The sequence below is a fragment of the Chamaea fasciata genome, unplaced genomic scaffold (genome assembly GCF_029207755.1).
Source record: "Chamaea fasciata isolate MVZ Bird 193981 ecotype frontalis unplaced genomic scaffold, bChaFas1.0.hap1 SCAF_18, whole genome shotgun sequence".
In the NCBI taxonomy this organism is placed as follows: domain Eukaryota; kingdom Metazoa; phylum Chordata; class Aves; order Passeriformes; family Sylviidae; genus Chamaea; species Chamaea fasciata.
In genome coordinates, this window is record NW_027094103.1 from 10,177,971 (window position 1) to 10,190,425 (window position 12,455).

At 53.0% G+C, this 12,455-nt stretch overlaps 2 protein-coding genes across 5 annotated transcripts in view; one reads left to right on the forward strand and one right to left on the reverse strand.

Annotated features, from left to right (window-relative positions):
* HECTD4 (HECT domain E3 ubiquitin protein ligase 4) overlaps positions 1-3,600 on the forward strand; it is a 65,277-nt gene extending 61,677 nt beyond the window's left edge. For all 3 annotated transcript variants that reach the window (XM_066199442.1, XM_066199443.1, XM_066199444.1), the window contains exons 75-76: positions 256-478; positions 966-3,600. In XM_066199442.1, the coding sequence (XP_066055539.1) occupies positions 256-478; positions 966-1,102 (360 nt within the window). In that variant the 3' untranslated portion in view covers positions 1,103-3,600. The remainder of the gene's footprint in view (positions 1-255; positions 479-965) is intronic.
* A 756-nt stretch (positions 3,601-4,356) lies between these two features.
* On the reverse strand, positions 4,357-12,429 carry TRAFD1 (TRAF-type zinc finger domain containing 1). Of its 2 annotated transcripts, none has more exons than XM_066199447.1 (11): positions 12,003-12,429; positions 10,341-10,476; positions 10,216-10,269; positions 8,886-9,141; positions 7,816-8,079; positions 7,373-7,446; positions 6,978-7,193; positions 5,998-6,124; positions 5,484-5,664; positions 4,995-5,067; positions 4,357-4,878 (listed from the first exon to the last, which is right to left on the reverse strand). In XM_066199447.1, the coding sequence occupies exons 1-11, from the start codon at positions 12,050-12,052 to the stop codon at positions 4,837-4,839; spliced, it is 1,473 nt and encodes a 490-aa protein (XP_066055544.1). In that variant the 5' UTR covers positions 12,053-12,429; the 3' UTR covers positions 4,357-4,836. The 2 variants fall into 2 exon arrangements, with proteins under 2 accessions (XP_066055544.1, XP_066055543.1); XM_066199446.1 differs by having other exon boundaries at positions 5,484-5,778.
* Between the last annotated feature and the right edge of the window lie 26 nt (positions 12,430-12,455).

A 12,455-nucleotide genomic window follows, 5' to 3' on the forward strand; every position in this document is an offset into this window, starting at 1 on the left:
GGGATCCTCCCATGGGAAGGTGGGAGGGGAGAATTTTCTGCTTCTCAGGCAGCCAGGACATCCTTGGGCAACTGCCTGGACACCCCTTTGCCCCCAAGGAGTTGATTAAGATTTCGCTGGATTCAGGAAATAATAGGGTGGGGCTCATGCAGAGAGGAGTAAGAGTTTGAACTTCCTTCATTTAAGAGTGTAGTGGGGAAGATTCCCGAAGGGAGAGGACAGAGCAGCCGTGGACACGTGTCCCTGTCCCCTCAGGCACACACCATGTACCAGGTGGGACTGATGGAGACCGACCAGCACATCGAGTTCTTCTGGAGCGCCCTGGAGATGTTCACGCAGGAGGAGCTCTGCAAGTTCATCAAGTTCGCCTGTAACCAGGAGAGGATCCCCTTCACCTGCCCCTGCAAGGACGGCGGCCCCGACACCGCCCACGTCCCGCCGTACCCCATGAAAATCGCCCCCCCCGACGGCGCCGCAGGTACGGAACGGCCGCTTCCCCAGGGAAAGGAGCTGCTGCTGCTCCCAGCACTGCGCCAGCCCCCCGTGAACTGGTGCTTAATCGACTGTGACACAGAGGGGCACGTGGCCGTGAGGGTAAATGAGGAGAGAATTGGGGTTTAGATGATGTAAAAATAAGATTTTACGTAAAACTTGAACTGCATCCAGTGGAAGGTTCCCTGCCTGTGGTGGGAGAGTAGAACTGGATGAGCTTTAAGATCTCTAGCAGCCAAACTATTCTGGGATTCCACTATTAAAACTTAACCCTGTAGAGATGCAGAGAGACTTTGCTAGTTGTCTGAAATGCTCTTAAAATTATTAAACTATTGGAAGAATATTGGCATGAGGCCTGATGGAGAGGCACAGAAACATTTACGATTCCAAAGACCCACAGCAGGCAGGGATTGGAGCCCTCAGGAAGGGAAGCGTTGGGTTGAACTTTAACCTCTCCCGTGGCTCTTGCGCAGGTTCCCCGGATTCCCGGTACATCCGAGTGGAGACGTGCATGTTCATGATCAAGCTCCCGCAGTATTCCTCGCTGGACATCATGCTGGAAAAGCTCCGTTACGCCATCCACTACCGCGAGGATCCGCTCAGCGGCTGAGCAGGAGCAGGGAACGCCTGGAGGTGACTCCGTGACTTTGCCCAGTGGAACCCCCTCAGTTCCCATCCAGCACCTCCCGTGGGATCAGCTGGGGGTTAATTTATTTCCTGAACTTTCGTTCCTGTCACAGTAATTCCCGGAAGACTTCCATTTTGTATTCGTAGACTTTGTGGTGGACTGGTTCTTTTGCTGCCTTGTTTGTGGAATATTTGTAGGATAGTTTAGTAAAGACCGGTTTGTGTATAATTTAATTTGGGGGGGGGGGGAAAAAAAAAAACAAAACCTTTCCACCTGTACATTTCTAATTTTGTAATCCACAATGGTCTGCCCCGTGCAAACACCACTGGCAGGGAGGGCATTCCGAGGCCGGGAGCCCTCGGAGGGGAAGGCTCATGGATCGCTCTCCCCCGGGAGGTTTTTGAGTACAAAAATGCCAAGTTTGGGTGTGGGGAGGGAATCGCTGTGTGGGCAGGAGCAGAGCACAGGCAGGATTTGTGGCACTTGCTTGAGGTTTGAAGCAGGAATTTTGCTGCCAAACGGCTTTTCCACCTTTCCACCACTTTCCTTGAAATTTTTTAAACTCTGACCAAGCACACGGGGGCTGCCACAGGGAACTGGGGGATTCAGCTCAACACTTTTGGGAAAATTTCCAGGAGAACAGTGAAAGGGCCGTGATTCCGTTGGGTTCCTGCCCTAGATGTTCTTGAATGTCTGCTTTGCTTAGCAACAAAATAATTTATTGTAATTAAAATACGAGCAGAACAAAACAGCTTCTCTCCAAAGGGTGTAAGATACCACAGGCCATCCCAAAAATCCAGGACTTTATCCCATTTCCCAAAGAGCTCTCAGAACAACCCGGGGATGCTCAAACACCTGGAACTCGTTTTTGTACTCAAAATCTTTGATCCAAGAGCAAATTATCCTAAAAACCTCTGACACCCGGCAGGAGGACGAAGTCACCCTCTGGAAGATAAAGCTCCTGTTCTGTGTGGAAAGCTGGGAGCCGACTGCGGAGCAGGAACAGCTCCACGTCTCAGTGCTGTTCTGTGGAATGTGCTGGGTGGTTCAGAGCGGCCCCTCCACAGGTGTCTCATCCCTCACCAGGATTTCTGGGATCCTGAGTCCTGAGGAAGAGACCATCCTGGAATCTGTTGGTGCTGTCCGCGAGCCGAGTGCCGGCGCGGAGCCGCCCGGGAGGCTTTGGCTGGAGGTGACTGAACCTTCAGCTCGGTGTCCCGTGGCTCCAGAACAGCTCCCGGGAATCCCAAATGTATTTATTGTACATTATTGTGAATAGTGGGAACGCTGAGTGCGTGGGATGCGGGAGAGGCGGTGTGAGTTGGGGATGGGTGTCCTTGTTCTTCCGTGAGCGAGTGGGAATGGGAATGTGTGTGCAGCAGTCGTAGGTAGTCGTCGGCATCCGGAGTCTCCCAACCCCGTGGTTAGGAAGCTGTTACCCTCCCAATGCATATTGCCCTGTCCAGGGAACAGATCCATGTAGGAAGAATATTTACTCTTGAATCTCGTCCATTTCCTGGTAGAAGCGTTTATGTAGCTCAGAAACCACTCGGAGCAAGCGGGAACACCTGGAGTTTACAAAGACCGAGGGAAAACGAAGCCGAAGGGGCGGCCTGGAGCCGGTTTGTTCCCAGACAGGAAACGTGGGCAACGCCGGCTGGATTCCATGGCAGAGCTGTGGCCCCGGCTTGGGCTCTCCCTGGGCTTGTCCTGGGCTCCAATCCCGAAATGCTGAGGGGCCATCCCGGAGGGCTCCGTGTGCCAGCGGTTCCCAAGGCTCCAGTTCCAGCTGTGAGTAAGAAACTGCTGCTACTGTGTGTGTGCTCCTTTGGGAAGCACATCCGAGTGGAGCACACCTGCACCCGGCCCCGGGTGTGTGCTGGAACGTTACTTGATCCGTATTTATTACAGTTAATTATTTATGATTACAAATAACGAACTTCTCGTCGCTGCCGTTTGCACCTGGGGGTGTAAATGAAGCTTCTTCTACAGGACAAATGTCGCACCAGTAACCAACTTCCATCGACTTCGGTTTGTTCTGGAGAACAGGATGAGCCCCACAAGAGGAATTGTGGGAGTTTTTTGGCTCTTTTTTTTTTTTTTTTTTTTTTTTTTTTTTTTTTTTTTAAATTCCATGCTCCTGGGAAGGAAGTGCTGCAGCACCTCAGCTGTGGCTCCAATGGCCTTTTAATTAAAGCTTTTCTAATCATCCTTAATTCCTCGTGCTTTAAATGAACTTGACATTGTCTGTACTAGGCTTGTTTGTCGAAGCAAAGATTGGTTTGTGATGATGATTATTATTATTTTTTTTAATATATATTCATTCAGAATGTAAAATTATACTAAACAATGGAAAAACTCTGGAGCTGGGTATTAGTTCTAGCTTGGTGTGTGTCCATCTCGGTTCCATACACGGCATTAACCTGTAAGTGCTCTTGGCCATCGAGTGTACACCTGCATAAAGGAGATTCTTAACATCCCGGCAGGGGTTTGTGTCCTTCTTTGGGGCTGCAGGCGATGGGATCTGCTGCTGGAGCTGCCTGAGGCAGACGGCAGAAGGGGGATAAAGGGGAGCTGCAGCTTCTCTGTTGAAATCCCACTTTCCTGGGTTCTTCGGGTGTACTTGGAACAAAACGTGAGGATTTTGTACCAAAGGGGAGCACAGGCACTGCTGAGGTTGTTCCTCTGGGCTGTTCCTTGTGCCTGAGGCACAGCACAGGCTCTGCCACCTCAGTCGATAATTATTTGTCATGCCTAATGATTCCTGAAACACGGCACCCCGTTATCCATCCCAAACATCAGGGACCAGCTCCCATTCCCTGATCTTCCCACAGCCCTTCTCCAGGAATGGGAAGAACAGAGGTTTGGTGTCCCTCTGTTTTTAAATACCTTCATTCTTTTCTTGTCTAAATAAGCACATCTGGTGGGAACATCTGTAAATTGTCTTTATTTTGGGAGGACGTTCCCTCCAGCCCTTGCTGGGCTCTGGCTGTTCCCATGGGATGGAGACAAGGCCTGGGTAAGGACCCTGCCCCAGGGGTGGCTCATTAGCCCTGCCTGTGCCATCTGCTGCACCTCCTGCATCAGGCTGATGCTCGGGGTGTTATCCAGGATCTGCTCCACTTCCCGAAGTCCCGGGGATTCCAACAGTAACAGAACCCAGGGCAGGAATGGATCTTCAGCCCAGGGGCTGTGATTCCATGTCACCCCAGGGGACAGATGGCACTGCACAACCGTTTGGGACAGCATCAGAGAAATTTTATTCCAAGGAACTTAAGAAGCTTTTAACTTGAAAACGCAGCACTGAGAAGCCTTGGAGCGCCAACCCTCACCCCTGCTCTGTGTGGGACAGGACTGGAGCATCGACTGCTCCCTGTTGGTGTCACCAGCTGTGCCTGAGCACTCCAGGGCAGGACACACCCGGAGCTCGGGGTGGCACAAATCCCATCCCAGGCTGGCATGAGGAGCCCACACGGACACAGAACTCGAGTGGGGCCCGAGGTGAGACTCCATTTGATGCCTTGGGTGTGGTGCTGGAGGCGATCAGAGACATAAAAACCTGAACTTTGCTCTCACAGATTAAAAACAGAGATTTAGAAAATGGTCACTGCCTACAAATTGAAGCCGAGCGTCAGAATCTGCTTGCGCTTGGACCATCGAGTCCGGCAGAGCCTGGGCACCGGGCCGGGCGCTCCGTGTTTTCCACAGGCACTGGCTCACTCCTCCGGGGGTCCGGCTGCTGCGCTCTGGCCTTTGGCCTTAGGGGAGAGGGAGAAGAAAAATGCTGGTTTGGAATAGGACTTAACAAGGGAGGGCTGTAAAAAGCAGCTCCTCGTCCTGGCAAAGCCACCAGGAGCTGCCCCGGCAGCCTCACCTTGGAGCTGCGGCGCCGGAGGCCACCGCGCCCGTCCGACAGCCCCAGGCTCCTTCCTCCCGCGGCGCTGGAGCTGTGGGATAGCACAGGGACACCTTGAGAGCAGGGAAAGCCACCCGTGCAGGATAAACACAGGACACCACAGCAGGGACACAGGGAAGGTCCAGGGAGAGGCCCTTGTGCCTCCTCTGACCCTGGCCCAGATGTTTCAGCAACAGAACCAGCTCCCGTTTGGAGCTCAGGTGAGAGCAGAGCACTCCCACGGACAGGTAATGAGGCCTTATCCTACATTTTATCCCAGAGACCTGTGGGTCTGTTCTATTTTGAGGTAAAAACCTAAATTTGTTGTTTGAAGCTCAGATAAGCACCAGCCAAATTCAACTGGGTGAATCTGAAAGCCTTTGAAAACCCTTTCGGCCACAGGCCAAGCCAAGGGGATCCAGGTTTGCACCGTAAGCAGCAGAATGGACCAGAAGGCAAAGGCGTTACCTTGGCTGGGCTGGAGAAGCTCTGCAGGAGCTGGAAGTGAAGGTTTCTGCCTGGAAGCGCTGAGCAGGTCTTGCCCGGGCTGCTGTCCCACCCGCAGGGTCACCTCTGTCCTTCGGTGTCCCCTCGCCGCCGTTCCCCTTGCCCAGCTTCCCCCAGGCAGCCGGAGCGTCGCCGGCTCTCCCTGGAGGGGACAACGCCGCATTCCCAGCCTCGGCCACCGCCCTCAGCCTGGTCCCTGCAGCAGGGCACAGCCCCAGCTTCCCAAAGCCTTCGGCGTGCCAAGGAGAAACGTCTCCTGCAGGGACAGGACGTGGAGTTTGACAGGAACAGTAACTTCGGCATCAGGAACAACCCCAGTGTCCATCCCAGCATCCCCAAGGACACGGTTCCAGTGATTTAACCCTCCCTCCTGAAACCCAGACCAAGAGCAGAGGATGGAGGATTTTTGAGACAGAACAGGGTGACATCTCCTCAGTGCGAGCACAGGGGAGCTCAGGCCGTGCTCTGCCCGCACCTTGGTGCCGGATCCGCCGCCGAGCTGGCTCCGGCGATTCCCGTCTGTCCCTGCGGGGCTGAGGGGCCGGCAGCTCCTGGGCTGGAATGTCCCCTGCGGGGCTGGCAGGGCGCAGGTCACAGTGGTGCTGCAGCAGAACACACAGGGCTGGTCAGGTGAAGCTCACTCAGGTGAAAGTTCCTGGGCAAACACTGCAGAGCAGCAGCACTTGGGGACGTTAAGGTGAGTAGGGAATTGTTAGTGTGGAATCCCAGAATGGTTTAGGTGGAAAGAGATCTTGAGGCTCATCCAGTTCCACGCCCCTGCCAGGTTGGACTGGGATTGGAGCAACCTGGGCTACCGGAAGGTGTCCCTGCCCATGGCAGATGGGATGGGCTTCAACATCCCCTCTAACCCAAACCATTCTGGGATTCCGTGAAGTTTTATTCAGTCTCGTTCCCAGAACATGGAATTTTCTGTCCCCCAGGAGAGGAGCGGCCCAGAACAACCAACCCAACCCCAGCTTCAGCAGTTTGTTGGGACTAAGAGTGTGAATGAACCATGACACAGAGAACGGGTGAGCTCAGCATTCTCCCATCTCGTCTGCACCAGCAGCAGATTCCAGAGGACTCTTCCCTGGGCACACCATTCCCAGGGCTGGAGTCCCTTCTCTACTTCCCCTCCCACCCAGTTTTACCCTTGTGCTCCTCTCTCCCCTCAGCTGACTCATCCAGGGTTCAACTTCCCTTTCTGTGTGACTCAAAACATTCCGATTGTGCAACTTCAGGCCCTTTTGTTTAGTTTCATTACAAGAGCTTTCAAATTAATCCAGGACTTTTCAGGAGGAGCCTCAGCGTGGCATGACCCTTCACATGGATCCCAGAGCTCTGTGTGGCAAGATCTGAGCCAGGCACAGCTCCCTGAACTCCTGAAATGTCCCAAAAAACCCCCTGGGCTCGAACAATGGGATGTGACCCAACAGATCCTGTCCTGTTCAGTACCTGGTGATGAAAGAGAATCTCCTCTTCCAGCTGGATTCCACAGAATTCACATGGAATCATGATGTCTCCTTCTGCCTGGACACCTTGGGGCTGGGATGAAGGGACAGTCCTGTGGCTGTTGGAGCCCCCAGCTTGCAGACCACTGTATTCCCATGGATTTGGAGAGGAACTTCTCTTACTGAACGAGGCGAAGGCACTTGCTGGGTTACACCCTGTCTGTTACATGAACAACACGGAAAAATCACCTTTCCTGATGAGCCAGGTGGGCACTGAAAACCACTTTCCTTGGCAAAGACCCAAACGCCAGAGTTCTCCCAATGTCACCCACACCCTTTTCGGTGACAGCCACAGCAAACTCTTCACTGTAAACCCCAAGACACAGGGAAGTCCCAAACCTGGTGAAGGATCAGATCTTCAGCAGGACACAGCTCCTCACAGAACTCGCAGGGCAACATGATCATCTCCTTGTCTGCAAGAGAAGGAAGGATCACATCCTCTGCGGAGTCTGGTAAAAACACCTCCTGCTCCATCATTAAACCCTCTGGTGCCATTTCTCCTCCCAGGACAAGCTGCTTTCCCCCAAATCCTCCTTCCCACCATTTTTACTTCCACAAGAACCTTGTTCCCCACCGGGGCTCCCACCATACCCCAAGGTCAGAGACACGCTACTTTAAACAGGCTTTTATTTCTTCACTTGCTGCTTTGCCTTAGGAGTCTCAAAATGACTGATTTTGACCTTTTAAAATACTTAGGTGATCCTTAACATTCCCAAATCCAAATTTTCCTTTCCCCTTCCCCTCAAATTTAAGGATAAATCCCACCACAACAGTGTTTATACCTGTTTTGCTGTGGTTTGATGTGCTAAAGGACCCTGGAGAGTCACAGGAGAAGACATTGGACAGGTCCATCCCACCAAGATGGGCAGATTGTCCAGACTCTTTGGTGTAGTCGTATTCCCAGAAATCCCTGGGAATGTCAGCTGCAGTGTTATGGTGAGGATTATTCTCACTTTGCAGGCTGAGAGCCAACACATAGTCCAGGTCAGCATTCCAGTCTTCAGGAAGTTGGGAATGAAGGATTTCAGGTCTCTCCAGCTCATCCCCTTCAAAAGACAAATATTGTAAATTTGGGAGAACATCAAACCTGCCACCAGCAGCTCCCTCTGGACATCAGACTCAGCCCCAGGGTTTCACATGTGGACTCTCCTGGAGTTCAGCATCTCAAAGCCAAGGGCACCTCTACCAAATCCAGGAGGATGGAGAAAAATCACAGGCCAAATTACAGGCAGCAAACAACTCCAGTTTCATTTTTAAGCCAGGTACTTTGAGACAAAAAAAAGGAAGCAACTGGGCTTTTATCCCAGGCATCTCAGCACTCCTGGCTTACACCTCATTCCATGGGTAAACATTCCCACTTGGGGCCTCTGGAGTGTTCACTATTTTCACAGGAAGGAATCACAGAACCTCACACCTGAACCAGCTACCAAATGAGCAGCCAGTTCTTCTTCCTTTGCCCACTTTTCCTCACTTTTGACTTCTTCATGCTGTTCCTGCAACTGCCCTTAAGGTTCTTGTCCTTTGGGTTTCTGTCCCTTAAGATTCTGTCCTTGAGGGTTCCGTCCCTGGAGTTGTGTCCCACAAGGGTTTTGTCCTGAAGGTTCTATCCCTGGTGTCCCTTAGGGGTTCTGTCCCTAAGGTTCTGTCCCTGGAGTTCTATCCCTTAAGGGCTCTGTCCCTTGAGTTGCATCCCTTAAGGGCTCTGTCCCTAAGGTTCTGTCCCTGGAGTTGTGTCCTTTAAGGGTTCTGTCCCTGGAGTTCTATCCCCCAAGGGTTCTGTCCCTCAGGTTCTATCCCTGGATTTGTGCCCCACAGCTGCTCCAAATCTCCCTTCCCAGTCCCACCCCGGTACCTGCTGGCTGTCTGCTCCTCGTTTCTCCATCCTCATTCCCAAATCCTGGCGCCGTCCTGCTCCCCTTGTTTGCCTTCTCCTCCCTCCCACAGACCCGGGGGTGCTCCTTGAGCTCCCTGAGCAGGACGTGGCGGCCGCAGCGCCCGCAGGGCTCGGTCCTGGCCCCGCAGAACAGCTCATGCTCCTGCAGCTTGTTGAAGGCCAGCTGGATGTCACAGAACTGGCACAGCACGGGCCTCAGGGGGCACGAGGATTCCTGGGGAAACACACAGCGTTACTCTTCCCACGTGGAAGGCTGAGCTTCCTCAGCTTTGGAGCTCTCTCTGTTGTGTCCTCAGCCACATCCAAAGGAATAACCTGGAATAAGCTGCAGCAACGACGTGTTGGAGGCACAAATTCAGCAGCTGAAGCTCCTCACACACTCAGGACTTGATTTTAAACCTGCCAGGGCCACGTGGAGCTTTCTGGGTTTGGGTTTTAGACACCACCCAAAATGCAGTAGCATTCCGTGGGCACAGCTAAAATCCACACTGGTTTTTAGGGAATGGACTTACAGCTCAGTTACTGCTCAACAAGAACTGCTCGGACAGGTTCTGTACCCCACACTGATCAACAGGTGAGGTGCCCTTCAAAAGGGGTTAAAAATAGATAAAATACGTGGAACTTGCAGATGCTGCACTAATAAATCATCATTTGCTTTACAATCCAAAAGCAGCACGCACACACACACAGGCAGGATTAGCTACTCCCACGGCTTAGAACTGGACAGATTTCCAAAGAAAATCCTTTTTTCCTCGGCAATCAGCAGGCTGAGGTGGCAGTTCCAGAGCTGTCTCTAAAGGAGCCCACAGGAAGGGAAGAGATGACATTTATAACAAGATTGTCTGTGACAGCAGCCAACTGGATTGAGAACTCAGAAAATCCCACTCTGGCCTATTTTAGTTTATTTTACAGGCTATTTTTAAAGCCTGTTTGGACAGATTGAGTTATTAAAAGTCACACAATGGCTCCATCAGAAACACGAAAACAGTAAAGGAATGAAAAAACGTCAAGTCAATCTTATTTTAAATAGCTATTTTTCAACTGACAAGGCCAAAAAAAATCACCAATTATCACATATACCCCTTAGATATGAAGCCCTGAGTGGCTCCAGGACTTTAAGGCAGTTTCCAATCCCTTCTCCCAGAGGGTGTGGGTTCAGGAAGCACCACTCAATAAAAGGATGCACAAGCACCAGGCTGGAATCCAGGTGCTGGCTGGCAGAAAGGCTCTGGGCTCAGTGCAACACCGGAGCATCCCCCAAGGGTTCAATCATACAAAATCCACCAACCTCGTGATCCTTCAGGAGGCTGCTTTCCATCTTCATCCTACACTTGCAGGTGACCTAGAGCAAAGAGACCTCATGAGATGAAAGAGCACAGGAATGAGCAGCTCCAGAGCAGAGATGTCTCTCACCTGCACATGTTCAGACTCAATGTGGTTCTTCATCTCTGACTTTGGGATGGAGTCGCTGCAGTAGGGGCATATTTCAATGTTTCTTCTACAGTGGATTTCATGGATGATGAAATTGACCGCAGGAATATCCTTTTTGCTGTGAGAAAGTCGCTGAGGTTACTGAGCAGAAACACACTGACAACAAATCCAAGCAGCTGTTCACAGCAAAAAAATATAATGCTAAGAAAGATTTCAATGAATGCATGGCTTAAAGTGAGTAGAGAAAGGCCCAGCCAGGCCTCAAGGTTCCAGCACAGGTGGATATTAATGTATTTAACACGCAAAAGGCCCGCTGCATTAAGATAAAATCCGGGTGGATTTATTTCCTTATGTGAAAAGCAAACCTTGCAGCACAAACAAGTTATCGCCAGGGTTCAGGTTAATAAATTAGTCTGAGAAGATAAAAGTTTCTTCCTGAAAATAACTTGGCTCTGAGAGGTCAAACAGTGTTTTGGAAAGCAGTCAAACCCTGCTTTTTTATACCTGACAGATCCTGTTCCAGGATAATGGAACCATGGAAGGGTTTGGGTTGGAAGGGACCTTAAAGCTCACAGGGACACTTTCCACAGGCCAGGCTGCTCAGAGCCCCAACACTGCTCTGCACCCCAAAATTCCCCAACTCACCTCATTTCTAAAGTGCTCATTTTCTGTCTTGAAACCAAATACAAAAGGACCAAAAGGAACTGAGGCACCCGGAGCTCAGTCCTTACTCCTGCCTCAGACAGGCAGCATCATTCCTGCATGGATCATCCTCTTTCCAAGAAATCCACCTTGAAAACACCTCAATTAATTTTATAACCTTTTGTTTGCTAAAAACCACAGCTTGTTCAGCTCTCTCCCCTGCCAGATCCCGGGCAGCCAAAAGCCTGGCAAAGCAACAAAGTCCAACAGCAGCGACTGAACTGCGCAGACCAAACAAACCAGGCTGGATGTTGCAAGAAACGGTCTGGATTCTGGTGTCTCTTGGGGAAAAACAACTACAGAAAAAGTTAATTTCTTTAGCTGCTTGTATTCGAGAGACAACTTGTGAGGGGACTCCTTACCAGCCACTGGATTACCAGCGCTGGGGCTCTGCAGAGAGGCGTAATCAAAAAGAAAAACTTCCACAACAACATTGCCTACCGATCCTATTTTTGTATTTCTGCTCCTGAGCCAGGGGACTGCTGGAGAAAAACTTGGACTGGTGTACTTCGCGCGGAACTCACTGAAAACCGAGCCTGCCTTTTGATCCGAACATTTCGGTTTCTATTTAGCTCCCTACTAAGTCAGAAGGGAAATCCGACGCACAAACGCTCACAGAAAGGCCGGACGGTCTCCGCCGGCATTTCGCAGCGCTCCGAGGAGTTGTACCCCGATGTAACGGGGGGTCGGCCCGGCCTGGCCCGGCCCTCACCGAGCCAGCCCTCACCGAGCCGGCCCTCACCGAGCCAGCCCTCACCGAGCCAGCCCTCACCGAGCCAGCCCTCACCGAGCCAGCCCTCACCGAGCCAGCCCTCACCGAGCCAGCCCTCACCGAGCCAGCCCTCACCGAGCCCGGCCCTCACCGAGCCAGCCCTCACCGAGCCAGCCCTCACCGCCCCGGCCCTCACCGCCCCGGCCCTCACCGCCCCGGCCCGGCCTTACCAGTTCCCGCAGAGCCGGGCCTCGGCGGCGGGCACGGCCGCGATGGCCATGGCTCCGTGCGCTGCCGGGCCCGCTCCCCTCACAGCCGCGGGCACCGGGCCCGGCCGCCGCCGCCGCCTCCGCCCGCCGGGCACGGACCGGGGGAGGCACCGGCGAAAGCGAAACCGCGGCCCAGCGGGGATCGCTCGGGGCTGCCGCTCTCGGCTCCCCCGGCCTGCTGAGGGTCGGTTGAAGGTGCCGGTGTCCGGTGCCGATCTCTGGTGTCCCGGCCCGGGTTTGTGCCGGTGACCCGGCGCGGGTCGGGTCGGCTGAGGTCAGGTGGGTGCCGGTCTCTGGTGCCGCGGTCGCTGTCGGCGCTCGGGGCCGTAGCGCTGCCCCGCCGTGCCCGCCGTGCCCCGCCGTGTCCCGCTGCCCGCGGCGGCCCCGCCCCGCCGGCCCGTCCGCCGTTGCCCG

What these genes read in the sequence shown, in the direction of transcription:
- TRAFD1 (XM_066199446.1), bottom strand. Translation starts at nt 12,052, where the DNA reads ATGGCCATCGCGGCCGTGCCCGCCGCCGAGGCCCGGCTCTGCGGGAAC. An exon ending in AAGATCTGATCCTTCACCAG is followed by an intron (nt 7,194 to 7,372) that starts GTTTGGGACTTC and finishes TTCATGTAACAG; the next exon opens with ACAGGGTGTAACCCAGCAAG. An exon ending in TCCGGCGCCGCAGCTCCAAG is followed by an intron (nt 4,879 to 4,994) that starts GTGAGGCTGCCG and finishes CTCTCCCCTAAG; the next exon opens with GCCAAAGGCCAGAGCGCAGC.